Source organism: Carassius gibelio, chromosome A3 (genome assembly GCF_023724105.1).
Source record: "Carassius gibelio isolate Cgi1373 ecotype wild population from Czech Republic chromosome A3, carGib1.2-hapl.c, whole genome shotgun sequence".
In the NCBI taxonomy this organism is placed as follows: Eukaryota; Metazoa; Chordata; class Actinopteri; order Cypriniformes; family Cyprinidae; genus Carassius; species Carassius gibelio.
The window spans coordinates 28,124,145-28,143,632 of record NC_068373.1 but is presented as its reverse complement, the minus strand read 5'-3'; the positions used below and the strand labels follow the sequence as shown (position 1 = coordinate 28,143,632).

Genomic DNA, 19,488 nt, shown 5'->3' with positions numbered 1-19,488 from the left:
TTAATGAATTCAAGACTTTCTGCTCTGATTTTAAGTCATTCATTTGTGGAAGAGCAAATAAAACTTTTTATGACCCACAGTGTGTTATTGTTATTGCAGTGTGTAAACCCTTAAAGCATTGTACAACCAATATACTGTAGCCACCAATACAGTAAAAAAAAAATGTATAGTAAAAACAGTAAAATTGTGAAATATTATTATAATTTAAAATAACTATTTTCTATTTGAATGCACTTTAAAGTGTAATTTATTCCTGAGATGCAAAGCTGAATTTACAGCAGTCTTCAGCGTCACATGATCCTTCAGAAATCATTGCGATGTGATGATTTGCTGCTCAAAAAACATTTCTGATTGTTATCAGCATGAGTGACATTTAACTCCTCAGTCAGGGCAGGGCAAGACAAAAGATAAAGAAAACATTTTTTTGATGTATGCAACAAGCACACTCCCTTTATTAACAAAGTAACTCAATTATCAGTGCAGCTCTCTAAACTGCACAATGAATGTCTTCTTTACATCACGTCTGCACTTAGTTCTGAGATGATTCAGGAGCGTGCAGAACTGCACTTAAAAGCTCTGACTATCTAAACCATTTCTGATTGGCCACTGCTTCGTCTTTCTGTAGAAACCATGATACATAGTTGTTCATGAATGAATTGCATGCATGCATTCATTTGAAAAATAAATCAATTGTAACATTAGAGATGTCTTTAATGTCACTTTTTATCAATTTAATGCATCCTTGTATTAAAGAATTTCTCCCTTTAAAATTTTTTTTATTACTGACCCCAAAAATTAGTGTTTTTCAGTGCCTGAATATATGCACACACAAATATTACAATTACAAGACAAGTACTCACTTGCTGAATATAGTTCTTCCACAGAAGCAATCCAAACTGCTGCCACACGGCCATTTTCAGACTCACAGAGCTTCACAACCTGGACGAAAGCAAAGTGAATGTCAGTGTATGTTTAGAGAAATATGAGACAAACTTTATCAGAGCTACTCTGTCCTGAGACGACTCGTGTTTCCCGTAAGAAACAAGAAGTTCAGACAATTACTGCACTTGTGATTGCACAATGTGATCAGAAATCTGAAATGTACCTGAATAAAGGGATTTTCCACCCAAAAATTAAAACACAGACGAAGATATTTGGAAGAATGTTGACGGTAGCCAATGACTCCCATAGTAGAGAAAATACAATGGAAGTCAATGGCTACCGTCAACTTTCTGGTTATGAACATTCTTTAAAATGAAGTTTTGTGTTCGACAGAAGAAAGAACGTCATAAAGGTTTGCAACAACTTGAGAGCGAATAAATGATGGCAAATGTGTATGACAACAATATCTTTTGCAACACTTATACACAGCTAAACAGGCCAATTTAATCACTTTTAAAGGGGAACAAGTCATCTCGCATTCCAGTCTTCAGATTTAAACATTAGTAGTTTATTAATATAATAGACTTTATATTCCCCATATAATGATCACCAAATTGCACATCTTTTGACTACTTCGCACCTGTGATCTTTGCAACATTGTCAATGAATGCATGTCATTATTAAACATCCAGCAGGGTTAATCATTCTGACGTGGCAGTGACATTATATCGGTGACACAGCTTTGTCTGTGTCGTGAGTTCATGCCAGGATAGACATTATAGACATGCATTGTCTGCTTTTATTTTTTTGTCGTGTTTGTGTTTGCATTCGATTTCTTTGAACTTAAAGTGCTGTTATCTATCAAATGTGCATAATGTTGTTTTTCTAATCTCTGTCTTATGGATCCGTTTCCTTTAGCTCGAACCTTGCAATGATCTTGTGAGTTCATTAAGAACTTGTCAATTAACCCAATTCCGATAGCAAAACACAATAGACCGCATGCACGCGCACGCGAACCCGCATTCACACACAGCTCACCTTTCACTCGTTTTTCTGTCCCTCTCTGGGCTCCAGCAGCGTCTCTGTCAGTCGGAGAGCATTGAATACACTCACGCGATTAGCTCGGCCCCGCCACGGATACGTTCCGTCGGGAAATATCACTCACGAGGACGATAATAACGATGAAGATGATGATAACGACATTGCAGCGCAGCAGCCGTGCAGTGTGTTGCGGACACAACAAACGCGGTCACGTGACCCCCTCCAGCTGGGTGGCTGCTTGCGGTCACGTGACCGACGCGTACGTTCTATGGGCGTGACAGACGTCAGTGCATCACCTGCACAGAAAACCACCTCACATTTATTAAAAAAATTTTTTTAACCGTTTACATTTCTCATTATTTTCTATATTAAATTACTTGCAATTCACAGAACTATTTCATTATCAGTTTGTTTTATCATTGTTGTTATCTGTTATTGTCTGTATATTGTTTGGCTGCATTGTTGTAATGTTGTGGCTCAAATAAATATATAAAACGTTTGTATATTTTCTATTAATTTATTAATTCTCGAAAACAATATACAGACAGTAACATAATACTAACTTTGTCCCTTGAATTTTTAAAAACATGCAAAAATATTCCCATCTTATCAGTAAGAATTTGAATAACACATTTGCATATATTTCAAGAATTCAGATGAACATTTTTAATTGTATTTTACATGACTAAATATAGCAGGAGGTGTTTCCATATACTCAAAAAATAACTTTATGTAAGTTGTTGGAAGATGCCCTCCAGTTGGATAAAGTGAAAAATCTCTATAATCCACATTGAGTGACACAGATGATTTACAGTGCATTAGAAAGAAACATCTACAGGGTATTGTTTAATGATTTAAAACATAATTCAAGTAATCAAGTTTATATATATATATATATATATATATATATACACATCATCTTTGCTATTTCACATTTCTCAACCATGTAAATTATGTATCACAATATTTACGCAAGTATTTAGATGCAATAGACACAAAAATTATATATATTTTTTTATGTGACCCACAAGTAATGGTTGATTAACATCAATAAATCTTTTAAATGAAACCACCGTTTAACAACTGTTTGACCAACAACATGCTCATGAGGTCATCAAACCACAGCGATAAAGCGTGGTATTTCATGACAGTAACTCAAAAAGGTGTAAGATGTGTAGTGAGAGACATGAAATGCTTGCAAACCACCAGTTCCCATGTGTATGCAAAAGAAACGCTGCAGACGTGCAAATGTAACTAATGCATTGTTTTATTGTGGTTTTCAGGCTATAACAAACACACGTCTGTTTTCAAGTTCACATGGCCTTTCACAGCTTCATACGTTTATATATTTACACTTACAAACAAGAATTAATTATTTACAGTTGCAATCCTTAGTGATGTTCAACATACAGTACCAACAAGACCTGCACAATAATAATAACTTAATGCTTTTAGTGTCATAACCTCAAACAGATGAACTCGGTCGAACACTCACAAACATATTCGTATGGTTGATTGTTCAAGCATGTATAAAGATAAAACATTGAGACTTGTTAAGAAGCATCAATCTGCTTTCCAGCATTGGGTCATAAAAAGTGCTCGGTATCTCTCGAGGTCATTATGAAAAAGCATGTCAAACGATCACATTCAGCGGTTGTTGCATTGGATCGGTTGTAAAAATATGTGAGAAATTCATACAGATTTACTGTACATTTCTAGGTTTCTTTGGAAGCTCATTTCCGCCACGGGATAAAAAAGGGCAATTGCAACTTTTTATCCCACAGTTTACTTTTTTTTTTTCTATGAAGTGACAGATACTGTAAATACGCAATTGCGAGTTACAAAGTCAAAATTGCGAAATATAAATTCGGAGTTGTCTTTTTTTTCCTCAAAAATATAAATTCATATCTCACAATTAAAAATTTTTTACTTATAATTGCGAGTTTATATCTAACAATTCTGACTTTATTGTGCAATTGTGAGTTTAAAATTGTCAATTATATTAAATACGCAATTGTCAGTTATAAAATCAGAATTACGATATAAACTTCACCATTCAGATTTTTTTTCTCACAATTGCGAGTTTACATCACGCAATTTTGACTTATTAATATAAACTTGCAATTGCGAGTTCTAAAGTCAAAATCTGAGGAAAACAATTTCACTCAAAATTCTGACATTTTCTTACAATTGCGAGTTTGTCGCAACGTTTATATCACGCAATCTTAAAAAAAGAATTGCGAGATATAGTTACAGTTTTTTAATTCAGTGTTGGAAACGAGCTTCCACAGGTTTCACAGGTCAAAACATCAGTGGTATCAAGCAGACAAACAGTATAAAAATTGTTAATGCGAGAACTTTGGCAGAAGATTTGTGGCGAACGCAAAGCAATGCGGAAATACAAAAACACTGGAGTCGATCAGAAAAAGTTCCAGATAAATAATCAAAACACGTGACGAGAAACATCTGCGTAAACAAACCAGTTTTGTTCGGACAGTGCATTTATCAGCATGAAACTTCATGGACTGAGTGCGTTTTCTCCCTAGCTGCATGTAACTTCGTAAAAAAACACATTTGATAAACTAGAAGTCCTTTTCTGTAAACAGTACGGAATTTTAAATACGAAGACGTAACACAACCTACACAAAACAGTGACAGTTCCAGTGATTTGAACACATTTTAGGCATTATCCCGTTGCTTGTCAACAGAAACACTCAAGCGAAGGCGCTCCCGCCATCGGGAGCCGACGTGAAATGCATTATGGGAGGAAATAACAAGCTCAGAAATGGACATTTCAGCCACTTTATCTCACTCTCGCTGCTCTGCGATAAAGACCATCAGCACGCCGTGAAACAAAGTGCTCCAGGCGGATGGCCAGGAAGTGATGCGTTAAGGGACGACGATGCGTTAAGCTTCCTGTCAATCAATCAGAGGCTAAGAAAGGCCACGTTGGCAGCATCCCCGTCGCACTCCGCCTCTCCTCCGCTGTGCGCTGCCGTGTTTTTCCTCTTCACCTGTCGGCGAGTCCTTTGCGCAGGTGGCAGCAGGAGAAGAAAACCAGCGGGATTTGGAGGAGAGACCAGAGAGTTAGAGACAGATGGACTGGGAACGCTTTGGATGGATGAGTAGCCCGAGCTGCGGCGGTCTGTGCTCGATGAGGAGGAAGAGGAGGAGGAGAGGTGGTGTTTCCAGGGTCTGGCGCTCCCACCCATCACCTCCTCCTCCTCAGTGTGCTCTTCACAAAGACTGTCGTCATCACTGGAGAGCGCACAACAATGCGTCTGTCTGTCAGCGCACTCGAGCACAGGCTCCATCTGCACCTCCATAGCCGAAACTGTGACAGAAAGAGATCTGGTTACTCATCAAACGGCCTTTAAATGAGTGGGATTGAAGAGGTGTTTGGACCGTTCAAACATCATGAAAGAAGTAGCCATGAACATTTACATTATTTATATTTGCTCACATCATAGTAACTACTTTCACCCATGATGCACAAAATGACCTCAAGGGGCTTACTGCTTTTATAAAATGGTTATTCGATATACGTAGTAAGGTTTCACAGAATAAAACAGAGCAAATAAAGTGTAATGATATAAATAAAAACAGCATTCTTCCACCAAACAATGTAGTTCTCAATGTAGTTCTCAGAAACAGTTGAGCTTCCAACAAAGTGGCTGTATATATTGTATATATTTTTACTATAAAAATAACTAAACTGAAGTGGTTACTCAGAATCAGTGCATCATGAATTTCAAGTTGATGAGCTCAAGATGTCGTGACACTGATGTGACTCATGCTTTAATAACAATTGGTTTAGCCTTATTGCTGAATCAGAATATGGTGTATGATATAAGAGCAATTTCCCCCCACTCACTTTCTCCTTCCTTCTCGCCCTCGCTCTCCCGGTCGCCCTCGTAGCCGGAGCAGGAGGTGTCCAGGCTCCAGTCCAGGATGTCTCCCAGCAGCGTCTCCTCCTGAGATGACAGTTCGGCTGTGGGCGTGGCCAGGAAGCTGCCTCGGTGCGCCTGCATGCTGTCTGCTCGCCTCCTGAACAACAACAAAAAAATTATTATTTGGAAAGAATAATGACAAAAAAAAACAAAAAAAAATTATATATATATATATATATATATATATATATATATATATATATATATATATAGATAGATATAGTTGATGAAAAAAAAAACATTTAATATTTTGAAATATCATTACTGTTTAAAAATATTCAGCAGCCTTGATAATTTACTTTAAATAAATATGTAAACTAAAATTATTTAAAAATGTTTTACAATTGATGCAATTATTTAATAATACAAATGTTATTAAAACAACAAACATTATACTAATAACTGATGCAAAAATATATATATAAATGAAGAAATTTAACTAAGAATAAAAATTATAATATTACATATTATAGCTGAAAAAAATAAAATAAAAAAAGTAAAACAAATTAAATGATGATATAATAAATATATAGAATATATAAATATTGCATGCAATTTATTGTGCAGCCCTACAATTAAATAATTTATTAGCAAACGCACTTATTTTAAATTTAGCAAGATTTGTCTGTTTATATGACATACAATATTTTTCCTAATATTTTTCAGGGCCTTAGCACTTAAAAAAAAGTGCAAAATACATTTGTGTATACAGTTTTGGCAAACTTCAACTATTACAGTTGCAGAATTTAAAGGATTTTCTTAAATGATAGCGCCCCTTACAATCTGAAATGAATGCTATTTGAAGTTTCCTCCAACTGTCTTTGTGTTCATGCAGTAATACTGTGATTCCAAGAGTGCACTCACGAGATAAAGGACATTGCTCATTAAAGCCTACACATAATAAATGCAAACATTACCCTGCATCTCTAGACAGGATATGAGCATATGCAAATAGCGTTCTTCCTCACCTCTTGCTGTTGCTGGAGGGAGAGGACAGGAAGGCATGCATCTCTGTGAGCTGACTGCTAGCGCTGGGGGCCTCCACCTGCGGCTCCACCTCTGGGACCTCCAGCACCTGACACAGCTCCTTAAAGCCCATCACCTGAGACAGAAACACACGTCACATCACACACACTTCAGCGTAGAGCGGACTCCGAGAGAAGACGACGACACTCACTGCGTCTCTGCTGATCTGATGATACGCGTCGTCCTCGAACCTCTGCTTGACTCCGGTCAGAGACACGTGTCTGTAGTCTTTGGGCACATCTTGACCAAAACTGTGCACGGAGAGAAAGAGTTCAAAAGAGTGAACGCATTTGATTTTTGAGACTGTTGCATGTGAAGTTGTAACACTAATAATGATCACAAAAATATTCATTATTGATTAAAAACAATATATTAAACAAATTACGATTAGAGATGTTATAATATAAAAACCAATAATATTAGTTTACATTTAAATATTTGTAATCGTTATGCATTTAATATTAGTATTTTAATTGTTTTATATTATTAGATATAATTTACCAAAGTTTTCTTGTTATATTAGTTACATAGCTGTTACTAATGTAGGTCTGAAAAATCATATACATTTTTATATTTTAATACATTTTCTGTTTCCACTTTAATTTCCGTCTAAGTTTCAGCGCGACATCTTTATTCACGTAGTTAGTATTTATTTAGGTTTAATCACTGAGGATGTGTCCAGTTCTTCAAACAAACCATAAAAACCATGCTAATAATGATAATAAATATTATAACTAATAATTAATTTAAAAAAAGCAAAAAAAAATACATCAATATAGAAACGAACAATGATTACAGCCAATCACACGCTACTAAAAGCGTCTCAAAAAGTGAGTTTCCTGCCTTAGAAGGGAGCAGCCTTTGTAGAACCGCTTGCTTCTCTCAGGGTCAGAACAACCAGAAAACTTCCTGTGTGTGCATTAATTAGACGGATAACGACGGACACTCACCACTTGACATAGAGCGATAAAGCGCAGGAGACCAGGTCATGCTTGGAGAAACCCGTGTTCTCCTCCAGCTGGACGGGCCACACAGGAACTGTTGAGAAACACGCGTTAGGAAACCTGGTCCGAGTCAGTCGAATGTTTGGGTCTGGTCTTAGAGGCATGTGATCGTGGTACCGTAGTTGTGCAGCGCTCTGGTGAGCAGCAGGATGGCGCTGGCGAGTCGGGACGGTCCCGGGACGGCGAGGGGCGAGCAGAGCAGAGAGAGTTCACTGATGTAGCTGAAGAGATGAGAGGTGCGGCGCTCCACGGGCATCAGCGACTGCAGCACCTCGCCATAATCCAGCACTGTGGGGGTCTGAAACACAACATTTACATGTTAATTAGTCGATTAACACAACAGTGACAGTAAATAGGTCATGCAAATGAAAAAAGGATCCTTTAAGGTTTAGAAAGAATGGCTGTGAGATTATCTTTTATTAGAGACGGACTGATAATCTGTTTTTGGTGTAATTAGTTCTTAAATATCAGCTTTACAGATAAAACAGCGCCATCTAGGACGTCTTTGTCATTACACTGCTGTGCATTCAGCAGGAGGTCTCATCGTTTGTAGACTTTATTATTATTGTTTAATGCAATATTAGTCTTTGGTTTTGCATATCATTTATGAGAAACGTAAACGAGTATCAGATGTAAAGAAAATACAATAATCAGTCAATTTATGACAAATCATTTAATGACAAAAGTTTACAGTTTTTTAGTTTTCTGTCAGCGGGCTACTAAGAAAGCTGAAAGGCACTCTAAATATAAGTCTAGAAATAAGAAAAAATTAAATAGTTAGAAATAATACTAATAAGAATATTTATAAAATAATATATATATATATATATATATATATATATATATATATATATATATATATATATATTAAAATGTTATACATATATTTTATCCTAGATTTATAAAATGTTTTAGTATAATACTCTAAAAATAGACAATTAAAATTAATTAAAATAAATGTAATTAAAAAAAGACATTAAATATTAATAAAAATTAAATCATAAAACTACATTATAATAATTACATATTTCATCTCAGATTAATAAAAACCTGTATATTTTGTATATAATACTGTTAATAACCCATTTATTATTAGAAATATTTATATAAAATATCCTTTTTTTATCTAAAGGATATTTATATGAAAATAAAAACATATACCTTAAATAAAACTTACATATATTTAAGATTATATATTATATCCAGGATTTATAAAAACATTTTAGTATATAATACTCAAAAAAGACAGATTTTTTTTTAAATTAGAAACAATATACGAAGCATAGTAATTATGAGTGTGTGTATATATTATATATATATATATATGTGTGTGTGTATATCTGTGAATTATTGAAATACTTATTTAATATATCATAGCTAGATGTTTGTAGAATATTTGTGTATTCCCGTGAAATATTTGTATATACAAAAGATTTTACAGAAATAAATAGATTATCATTAAATACATGATGTTAACATGCTGTCTAACAAGCAGCTCTCTCAGTTTTGGCACTGGACTCTAAAACTTCAGACACAAGGTTATGTTAATCTGAGCCTATAAAGAGGGATCTGTGTTGGTATGAAAGTGTTAATGTCCGTGTGTAACTGACCCGTATCTTCCCGTCCAGCACGGAGATGACCTCCCCCATCATGCGCACCAGGTCCTCGTACTGATAGGTGTTGTCTGTGAGCCACACGGCCTCGCGGATGGTCAGGATCTCTCTGCTGATGTATCTGAGGGGTCAGACGAGTCAGAGAGAGTTCAGCGGAGCACAGGAACAGCGTGAACAGAGCGTCTGTGTGGCGCTAGAGGCTCACCGTGTGCTGATCACCATGCAGGCGATGCCCAGCAGCTGCAGCTGGGCCTTGGGCACCGAGCGCCGGCTCAGATAGCGGTCCACACAGCCGATGGTCACGTGTAGCACCTGACTGGAGAAGTCCTTCATGGTGGTCACCTCCACCAGCCAGTCCACGAGGATATACCTGGAAACACAGCGGCGATGATGAGGGGAACAATAAGCCAGAAAAGTCTAAGGATACAGGATTTGTTCAATACATCTGTGCTCTAATGAACAGACATCGAGAGTTAAATCCACTGAGGCCAAACTGACCGTTAAAGGCTGCAACACTGCGTGAGTTATTGACATTCATGGACAAGTCTGGCTTTTTCATTTTTTACTACTATACTACTACTAGGAGATATTCATTGAACATTTATATTCACAAGGATATTGCTGGCAATAAAAGAAAACATGCAACGCTCAATAAGTGTTATTTTAGTATTATTTAAATACACTATTATAGTATTTATTAAAAAAATTAATTAACTAGAAAGAATTAACATTTGCAGTTTTAATTTGAGTAATTATGTGCTTTTGTCATTTATTTTTCAAAAACATTTCTGTTTTAGTAATTTTGTTATGTGCTTTTGACATTTTTATTATTATTTTTTTATATATTTCTATATAGCTTCAGGGTTGCTTTTGTCATTTTTATTGTTTTTTTTATACATTCCTATATAGCTTCAATTTTTTACATTTTGTCAGTTTCATGTTTATTAGTATTTTTTAATATTTCTATATACTGTAGCTGCAATTTGTTTTTATTTTCAGTTTTAGTAATATAACAACGTATTTTGAGTTTTTTTGGCCAAAGCAACAATACTAATCTTTATTATCTTTATTAAGTTCAAATTCATATTTTTACTTTATTTTATTTCAATTCAGTTACCAAATATGATTTGACACAGATTTAGTTAACAATGAAAGTACTTCACTCATTATCAATTCAACATGAACAGGTGTTCACAACCCATGTTGTAATAATAATAATAATAATAATAATAATAGAGTAAAATATATTACTAACAACAACAATAATAGAAATAGATATTTTTAAATACTTTAAATTCAGAAAAGAAAAAAAATATAATAATATTATATAACTGTACAGACAGATGGATATAGATAAATAAAGATCTAAGTGAGCGTTCCAAGCCTAGAAATCACATTCTTAAATGCGCTTCTATTTCCAGGTTTTCCCTGAGTGTGAACCTGCAGGACTGTTTAGAGACGCTGTACCTCTTCGTGGTGATGTCCTGTCCCTGCAGGTGCTGTGGGTATCTCAGGGGTGACGGTCCCGAGAGGAAGAACTGGGCCACGAGGTCAGCACAGGCCCGCGGCTCCAGACCCAGAGGGTTTGCTGTGCCACAGGACTTGGCGAATGCCAGCTGGGAGATCACAACCGACACGTTAGACAAACACGAAAGACTTTAGCATAGAAAGCATCACTCTTCATTTAAAGCCCCCATACAAGCTTATTAACACACGTCAGAGTGGCATTCAATCCGGCCCAGCTGCTGATTATTATTATAAATACATGACAACAATGGCACAGAAAAAGCTCCAGATGAGATGACAGGAATGGTGACGCAGCTTTCCCAGGCTGTGCTCTTCCATTATGAGCGCGCTCAGAGCTCAGACATTATGAGAATGAAGTATAATAGAGACGGATGATGGGTAATGACTGAGAACAAACTGAAGACTGAGCCGCCAAACTAAAGACAAGATGTTTGTTTACAATATAGCATCATGCAAGCTAACATGGCTAAATTCATAACAAGAAACAAGAAAAATAGAAATAAATATAAATATTAAATATGAACAAATACATACAAAATATTATATACATTTAAAATAAATTGTTTTCATTATCAATGAAATTGAAATTCTGAACAAAAAAAAATGCTTAAAATTATTTTTTTCTAAAACTAGATCTGGTCCTCAAAATAAATATCATGTATATGAATAAAAAATATATATTTATTCTTTAAATGCTTTTATACATTGAAAAAAAAATCAAGTATTTTCTTTCCTCCTCAAAACAAGTTAAATGTTCAAAATAAAATGCAATAAATAAATAAAATGTTTAAAATAATAAACAAAATAAAGTGTGATAAAGTATTTAAAGTAAAAAGAGAGTATTAAATACAAATACAATTATTTTATAGTAAACTTAAAAATAAAATACTAATATTTACTATTTTTTTTGTTTAGTTTTTTCAAACCTTAAAATCAGCAGGCTTTTATTTTGGCGAGTTGCCGGCAAGTAAGTAAATATATGCGCTTCTGGGTTTAGCGGGTTTTGACTCTGTTGAATAAACATATGAAAAAAAAAATCTAAATCAAAACGCCTCGCGGGTGTTTTTATATGAACGTTGATTTAAAGGGAAGCGACTGTCCTTAGAAAGATTCAATTTCACTTTCATTTCACTTTACCAGTAATACCCAATGAAGTAGCGTTTGTGTTTTATACACTTTAATAATATCCAAAAAAAAAAATTTTTATAGTGAAATGCTGAACACAAAATGCTAAAGATTTCTACATTTGTGCACAGTTTCTCTTTTGAAACAGCTGGTTAAGAAAAAGATTACGATCAGGGAAAAGGAGGTATATTAAACAAATGAAGGTGGTAAATTCACCTGAGCTTCCCAGCATCCTTTAGCAGCGTAGTCCCTGAGTGTGCGCATGCACTGCAGATGTCTGCCGGGGTCAGCCGTCTGCAGACAGAGCATCACAGCAGCCTTCAGCATCAACAGCAAGAGAAACAGAAGCAACGAGATCAGGAAGAAACGCTTACCGATGTCCCGCGGTTCATTTCCCACAGCAGATACGAGCTCTGCACGCTCCCACAGCGCGCAGACTCCTTCAGCATGGCCCTGGCCTGGTCACGCTTCTCCTCATCCTGACAAACACACACACACACACAGTCAACAATCAGGTTTGATCTGGATTCAGTCTGAGGGCTGTGAGGAGCTTCTATCATTCCTCTTTGAGACCTTTTGACTTTGAAGCACAAATGATAAAACCCCTTGACAGAAAACATCAAATGAGCGACCCGAACCCAGCATTACAATCTGACCAGGTGTCTGCCAGCTTCCTGTGAATGTCAAGTTATCTGCTCTTGACTCGGAGAACAAACAGAGATTCAGTCGAGTGTCTCTACACAATCATTCTCAGATCCTGGTTTCTAGAATAAGAGCAACACTCACATCAAACAGCTGAAGGACTCTAGCCAGACAGTACAGTAACGTCCCTCTCCGGCCCTGGAGAGAAGAGAGAGACATTAGAATGGGTTTAGAGTCAGATGGTAATGAATCCTGCCAAATCTGGGTTATGATTAACAGATATATATTAAATTAAATTAAATTTATGCATTTAGCAGACGCTTTTATCCAAAGCGACTTACAGTGCACTCAGGCTATCAATAAAGTTTATATATATATATATAAACTTATATATATATATATACATCATATGACATTTCCTAACAATTTTGTAGTCAACATGAAAAAAAAAAACATACATTTATTTGACCAAAATAAAGTAAAAAAGCCAATATTTAAAAAAAAAAAAATCATTTGGGATTAATGACCAAATTTAAATTTTTGGGTGGAGTATCCCTTTAGTCATTTCACATGGAATTTAATTAAATAAATAAACGCTTACATTAACCTGTTAAATGTCACCCCGTCCCGTATAAGGGGACGCCTACGTTGACTATACTATATTACAATCAAATCGAATCTAATCTTGACAAACTATATATCGTTGGAAAGGTCTAAGACTCCCAAATATATATTATACCAATATTTTTTGTTAAAAATTATGTAGGAAAAGTAATAGATGAATTTATGACAAGAGTGCACCCTCAGAAATCTACATTACAAAAGGAGCTTTGACCTTTGTTTAAAAAAAAGACTTCCTTGTTGCCTTTTTCTCTATCACATTTTAGAAATCATCAGAAGTTATATATCACTTGAAAACATAAAATCTCAAAATTCATACTTTAAAACCCATTTTAAAATCAGACATTGCATTACCATGTAAATGGTACATCAAAATCATGTTACAAAATGTTTTCAGTCATGAATTATAAAAATTTAGGTTTGTATCATGCACATTCAAGTCTATCTTCAAAAACGTGAGTGACAGTTAACAGGTTAAGAAAAAAAGTCTTAAAACTGTAAGAAAGAGAAACTGTGAATGGTTCTAGGAGGACGTGAACTGTACTGGCATTGCATGCTGGGATATTCAGCAATGGCTCACCGGGTTGGTCTCAGACTCGGCGTGGAGTCGATCGTACACCACAGCCTTACAGCAGCCGCCAGACATGGACCACGGCGGTCGGATGAAGAGCCAGGTGAAGGGGTCGGCCAGCGGGGAGCGCAGGCTCTCGGCCAGGCTGAAGTACCGGGACGCCATGCGGCCGCACAGGTCAGCACGCCCCTCCTCACTGAGCGAAGCTGCAAGACACACACACACACACACACACATCGTGAGCACATGACGATTAAATCAATCTGTGCACACATAAAACACAGGAGCACTGGGAAGGAGAGCAGAAACTTACGGCCTTCGTTGTACAAATACGCAATTCCTAGTTTGGCAGCAGCTTCAAAGTTCCCTTTCTCCGCAGCCCTAGATATTGTAGAGGACAAGCAGTAAAAAAAGAAAAACAAGGACACTTATTAAAATAAAAAAGTAACAAGAAAAGCTTGTACTCAATCATTCTGAAAGTGAATAGTGAGGAAATACTGACATCAAGCAGGCACTAGCAAGCAAAATTTAGGAATAACCAGGGGAACAATAAGAATTATGATTTTTTTTAATATTATTAATTAATAATAATAATAAAATAAGAAACATTACTATTGAAAAAAATAAAAAAGACATTTAGAAAACATATATGGTAATTATAATACGTTTACGACACAACTGTTGAGTTAAATTAAAATTACATTAAAATTAAATTAAAACGTATGCATTTAGCAGACGCTTTTATCCAAAGCGACTTACAGTGCATTCATGCGATCAATTTTTACGTATCATAAAGTTACAATACTAATATCTACGGTTGTCTTCATTTATTCATTTTAAAACGTTAAACCACCAAACCTTTATTTTGACAGAAATACACTGATTTTGAAACAGGCGGCACATATGTTTAATTAGATCACAGATTCTGTGATTCAATCACACTCAGTCGTAATGTGATTTCAATTGTATTGTGATTGATCACGCAGCCCTAGTTTTCCCAGTAAAAGAAAACCTGGAAATAATCTCAATGAATCTAAAAATGTGTTTTCCATGTGAAAAGTTTTTTATCTATAACCTGATCAAACCTGACAAACCGCCAAATTGATCTGAATCTTTAGCGAATCAGTCTGAATCAAAATTATTTTAAAGGGATAGTTCACCCAAAATGAAAATGCTTTATTAATTACTCACCCTCATGTCGTTCCAAACAAGTAACACCTTCAATCATCTTCACAACACAAATTAAAGATATTTTCAATGAAATCCGGGAGCTTTTTGGACATATATTAAATAGTCCATGTGGTACTCTCGTGATCGAATGATGGAGACTAACACGGAAGAGAAGAAATCGTTGAATGAAGTCATTAGTTCAGTTTTCTTTGCACACAAAAACTATTCTTGTAGCTTCATAACATTACGGCTGAACCACTGATGCTGATGATATTCTACCGATGTCCTTACTACCTTTCTGGACCTTGAACATGTCAGTTCCCCTGTGGTCTATTCAGATCTCGGATTTCATCAAAAATATCTTAATTTGTGTTCTGAAGAAAAAAATGTAGGTGTTATCCGTTTGGAACTATATGAGGGTGACAGAATTGAAAAAAATGAGTGAACTATCCCTTTAAGGTTCTTATCTGAATCTCAAAAAACTGGAAACATGGTAAAAATGTTGGCATACCTCTCAAAGAGCCAAACGGTATCGGGGGCCGGCCAGCGGTCTTTGAAACTCACTCTAGCCCAGACACTCGAGTTACTATCGATAATGTCACGAAGATGAGAATGAACCTGTGGGATCACATGATATTCACGATTATAAAACCACTTTTGGTTAACAGATTAATTTTTGAGGTTAGATGTCTGCATCCGGCGTGACTTACAGCTCTGACGGCGAGGAGATCCTCAGCGGAGAGGCACTGGAGGACACACAGGAGCAGCTCTTCAGGAAGGGACAGCAGCGTGACGGCAGGCGCACGCTTTCGGACACGCTTCCGCACAGGGAGAGAGAAACATTTGGCACATCGACAGTGGAGCACTGGAGACGGGGAAGAAGAAACTCACTATTAACATGCAATAAACAAACCGTGATTCACCAAATAACTTTGTGAATTGCAACTCTGCAAATGTTTCAATTGACTGCCCATTTACAGATTATCATTCACTGTAAAAAAGAATCCGTCAAATTTACAGTAAAAAAAAAACTGGCAGCTGTGGTTGCCAGAATTATACCGCAAAAAATACGGTAATACCATTTTAGGATTTATGGTTTTAGCTTAACTTTACAGTTTAATACCGTAATACAATGTTAATACCCCAACTTATGTATTGAAGTACTGAAATCCGTTTTGTACCTTTGTAATACACTGGTAACAACTAAAAGCAGATGGTGATGAGAAAGTGATGTGATGAAACAAAGCCCATCACAATAATAAGATAAATGGAGGGTGCACAGTGTCATTCACACAAGCACTAAACACCATCATGGTGAGACTCATTAAACTGAAATTTATGTTAAAATTAAAATAAATAAATAAATAAAAGTTCAAATTAATTTAACAACATTATATGTAACATACAACCCTAATAAACATTAAAAAATAAGAAAAAAAATAAGAAGAAACAGTTATTTCAAAGAAAAAAACTCAAAATTCAAACTAAATTTGAAATGCAACGCAGAGAAATCAGGGAACGTCAGTTTGCGGTAAATTTAGTCCCGGTAAATTTTACAGGAAATTACCGTTTACCAGTTAACAGGTTTGTACTGTAGCATTTTCACAGTTTTTCACTGTTAAAATCACAGTAATTTTTTACAGTGTACAGTTATAACTGTGTCTGTGTCCAGTACAATTATCAGCATTAAATTATGTTTTATATGACATAGATCTCCATTACATTACTCACTCTGCCCACTATATATTGAAATTGGCCATTAAACATAAATAAATGCTCATGTTAATTAGTCGAACACTGCACAAAGTAGTTTAGTGGTACTATGGTATAAAATATGGCAATACCATGGGACTTGGCCACACACTATGGTGCTAAGAGATCACTATAATCATAAACATTGATATTTAGGTTATACCAATGTACTTCAAAGATTATCATCATGGTACTAGCCCAAAAAAAACATGGTATTACCATGGTACTATAATGGGAAGTGGCTTTGCTTAACACAGGCAACCAAGAGAGATTATTTACATCAGCTTCTTAATCTAAATGATTTTAAAAGCTTAAAAACTACTAACATTAATAGAAAACACCTATTTTATATAAAAACGATGCGTTTTGTTGCTCTGTAATGGCATAATTGACATGCTAACAGCCAGTAGCCAGTTTTCCCTCCTTATTGATTAAAGCAGTCCTGGGACAGAGGATAACTGACCTCTCTTGAGGAGAGATCACATTAACATTTACTAAAACGACTTCATCAACGCTGTTATGATTAATATAATATGTATATTCAGATGATTAAAAAGTCTATTTCAATTACATACCGGTTAGCAACAGTAATAACGTTAGCTCTTTCTGAAGTTTTGTAACGTTAGCTATTTAATCAAATTCAACCCTAATTGTTATGAAATATATATATTTTTATCGACTAAATATGTAACTGTACACTCATAAGGTTTGATAACTGAAAATTTATAATTTAATTACATTAAAGTAAGTTAAGTTAGTTACTTACCGCCCGCTTTCATTTCAAGGAAGGATTTGAGAAGTCAGCTTTCAACAATAATGCTTCACAGTGAAGTGAAATAAATACTTAAACCCTTGATTACTGTACCTTAAAAAGAATAAAACCAGTTTTACTAAATTACTGTTAATTAATAGTGTTGTACAGTTTAAAACACAACTCTTCTCTGACTCGACCACGCAACTTCTACTACACCCCGCCCCCCGAGCGCTTAGCCACGCCTGCGCGGACAGTTTAAACATCAACTCTGGGCGCTCACTGGACAGATCACGGGCACGCCCATCGCGGCCGCTGCCGCGTTCTGATTGGCCATCGTGTGAAGCTCGAAGTGCCATTGGTCCACTTTTCTGAGCGGATAAAAGACGTCGATGCATTGGCTGAAAAGATGCTATTTCGAATTACGCGCTTACAGTCCTCTGGGACCGGAAGACTGATCGAGATGGAGGATTCTGGGAGATGTAGTATGAAGTATAACACTGGCACAATAACTGAAAATAAATACAAAGAAATATATACATGTATACATGTATGACAAACCTTAAGCCAAAGTATTTATAATATAATAGCGCATGATGCTGTTTTTTTTTTTTAAGAAAAACAAACCAAATAAATAAATTAATTGAGATAAGATATTGATTTCAGTTTCAACTAGTTTATTATGTGAGAAGAAAGAGAATGCAGAGTAATGCAAGAGACATAAAACCAGCCCAGCTATGTAGGAAACAGACTGCTTAGGTCAAATGTCAATACAAAAATCATTTTACAAAAATATTGATAGCAAAACGCTGCCATTGAAAACTCTTAATCAAGTATTTTAGGGTGGAAGGAGTGTAATACATTTATTTTTACTCCAAGGTTTATAAGATGTCAAAAGTAAGTTCTTTGACACAACGTCTTTTATTTCATAAAGGCAATGTATTTCTCTGTTCATATGTAAATATGTCCAGCGTTTGGGTGGAACTGTGTCCCTAAATGTCAGACTTTCACTCAGCTTGTTATCTGCTCTGAACACAGGATGCAGGTCATAATGAGACTTTGTCATAAATGAGGGTTTTGTATTCATGGTAACCATCACAAAGTGCTGACGATTTGCTTTCATCGAGCCTGTCACTTCTGACAGAGGGATTATTAATGGCTTTCACCACAGACAAAGAGTAGGGGGAAAAACACCACATATTATGGAATGATTATTCATTTCATAATTCAAGTCATTTTTTGTTCGGTTATATGATGAGTTCCACAAAACTAAAGGAACAGTTTACCCAAAATTAAAATTTGTTGAAAATGTGCGCCCATTCAAGATGTACATTAGTTTGTTTCTTCATCAGAACATTGGAGAAATGTAGAAATGGATCCTCTGCAATGAATGGGTGCCGTCAGAATGAGAGGCCAAATAGCTGATAAAAACATCACAATAATCCACACCACTCCAGTCTATCAGTGAACGTCTTGTGAAGTAAAAACCTGCATATTTGTAAGAAACAACTCCATCATTAAGACGTTTAATGACGTTTAAGTCCATAATCAGTAATATTTCTTCCTCCAGTTTAACAGTCAATCTCTTGTTGTCGTATCACATTAAAATCTACCAACATATCTGTTCAGAACTGTTTTGGACTGTTTTGTTTGTAAACAACGCTTGATGCATATTTCTCGCCTGGTCTCTCGCCTGATTCAGACAAGACCTTTTCACTGAAGAAAGCAATATTATGTTTAGAGGGGTGTAAAGCAATGGTTTAAAGTAAAAAAAAAAAAGGATTTTGTGATTATTGTGATGTTTTATCAGCTG

General features: G+C 35.6%; 2 protein-coding genes across 2 annotated transcripts in view; both read right to left on the bottom strand.

Moving 5' to 3' along the window:
* Positions 1–2,217, bottom strand: part of LOC127955670 (phospholipid-transporting ATPase ABCA3-like) — a 39,789-nt gene extending 37,572 nt beyond the window's left edge. Inside the window, exons 1-2 of the mRNA XM_052553478.1 lie at positions 1,921–2,217; positions 861–939 (exon numbers count right to left, since the gene is read on the bottom strand). Of these exons, the coding sequence (XP_052409438.1) occupies positions 861–914 (54 nt within the window). The 5' untranslated portion in view covers positions 915–939; positions 1,921–2,217. The remainder of the gene's footprint in view (positions 1–860; positions 940–1,920) is intronic.
* Positions 2,218–3,172: 955 nt separating this feature from the next.
* On the bottom strand, positions 3,173–17,901 carry LOC127955654 (cyclin-F-like). Its single transcript, XM_052553477.1, has 17 exons — positions 17,691–17,901; positions 15,883–16,037; positions 15,684–15,790; positions 14,316–14,383; positions 14,012–14,208; positions 12,955–13,008; positions 12,543–12,647; positions 12,385–12,462; positions 10,984–11,132; positions 9,722–9,886; positions 9,514–9,637; positions 8,021–8,201; positions 7,850–7,937; positions 7,051–7,150; positions 6,842–6,975; positions 5,798–5,970; positions 3,173–5,257 (listed from the first exon to the last, which is right to left on the bottom strand). The coding sequence occupies exons 1-17, from the start codon at positions 17,701–17,703 to the stop codon at positions 4,851–4,853; spliced, it is 2,298 nt and encodes a 765-aa protein (XP_052409437.1). The 5' UTR covers positions 17,704–17,901; the 3' UTR covers positions 3,173–4,850.
* Between the last annotated feature and the right edge of the window lie 1,587 nt (positions 17,902–19,488).

Coding starts and splice junctions, on each gene's coding strand:
- LOC127955654 (XM_052553477.1), bottom strand. Junction 13,009..14,011: donor CCGAGTCTGAGACCAACCCG/GTGAGCCATTGC, acceptor TCTTCTCTCCAG/GGCCGGAGAGGGACGTTACT. Junction 6,976..7,050: donor ATCAGATCAGCAGAGACGCA/GTGAGTGTCGTC, acceptor TTTCTGTCTCAG/GTGATGGGCTTTAAGGAGCT.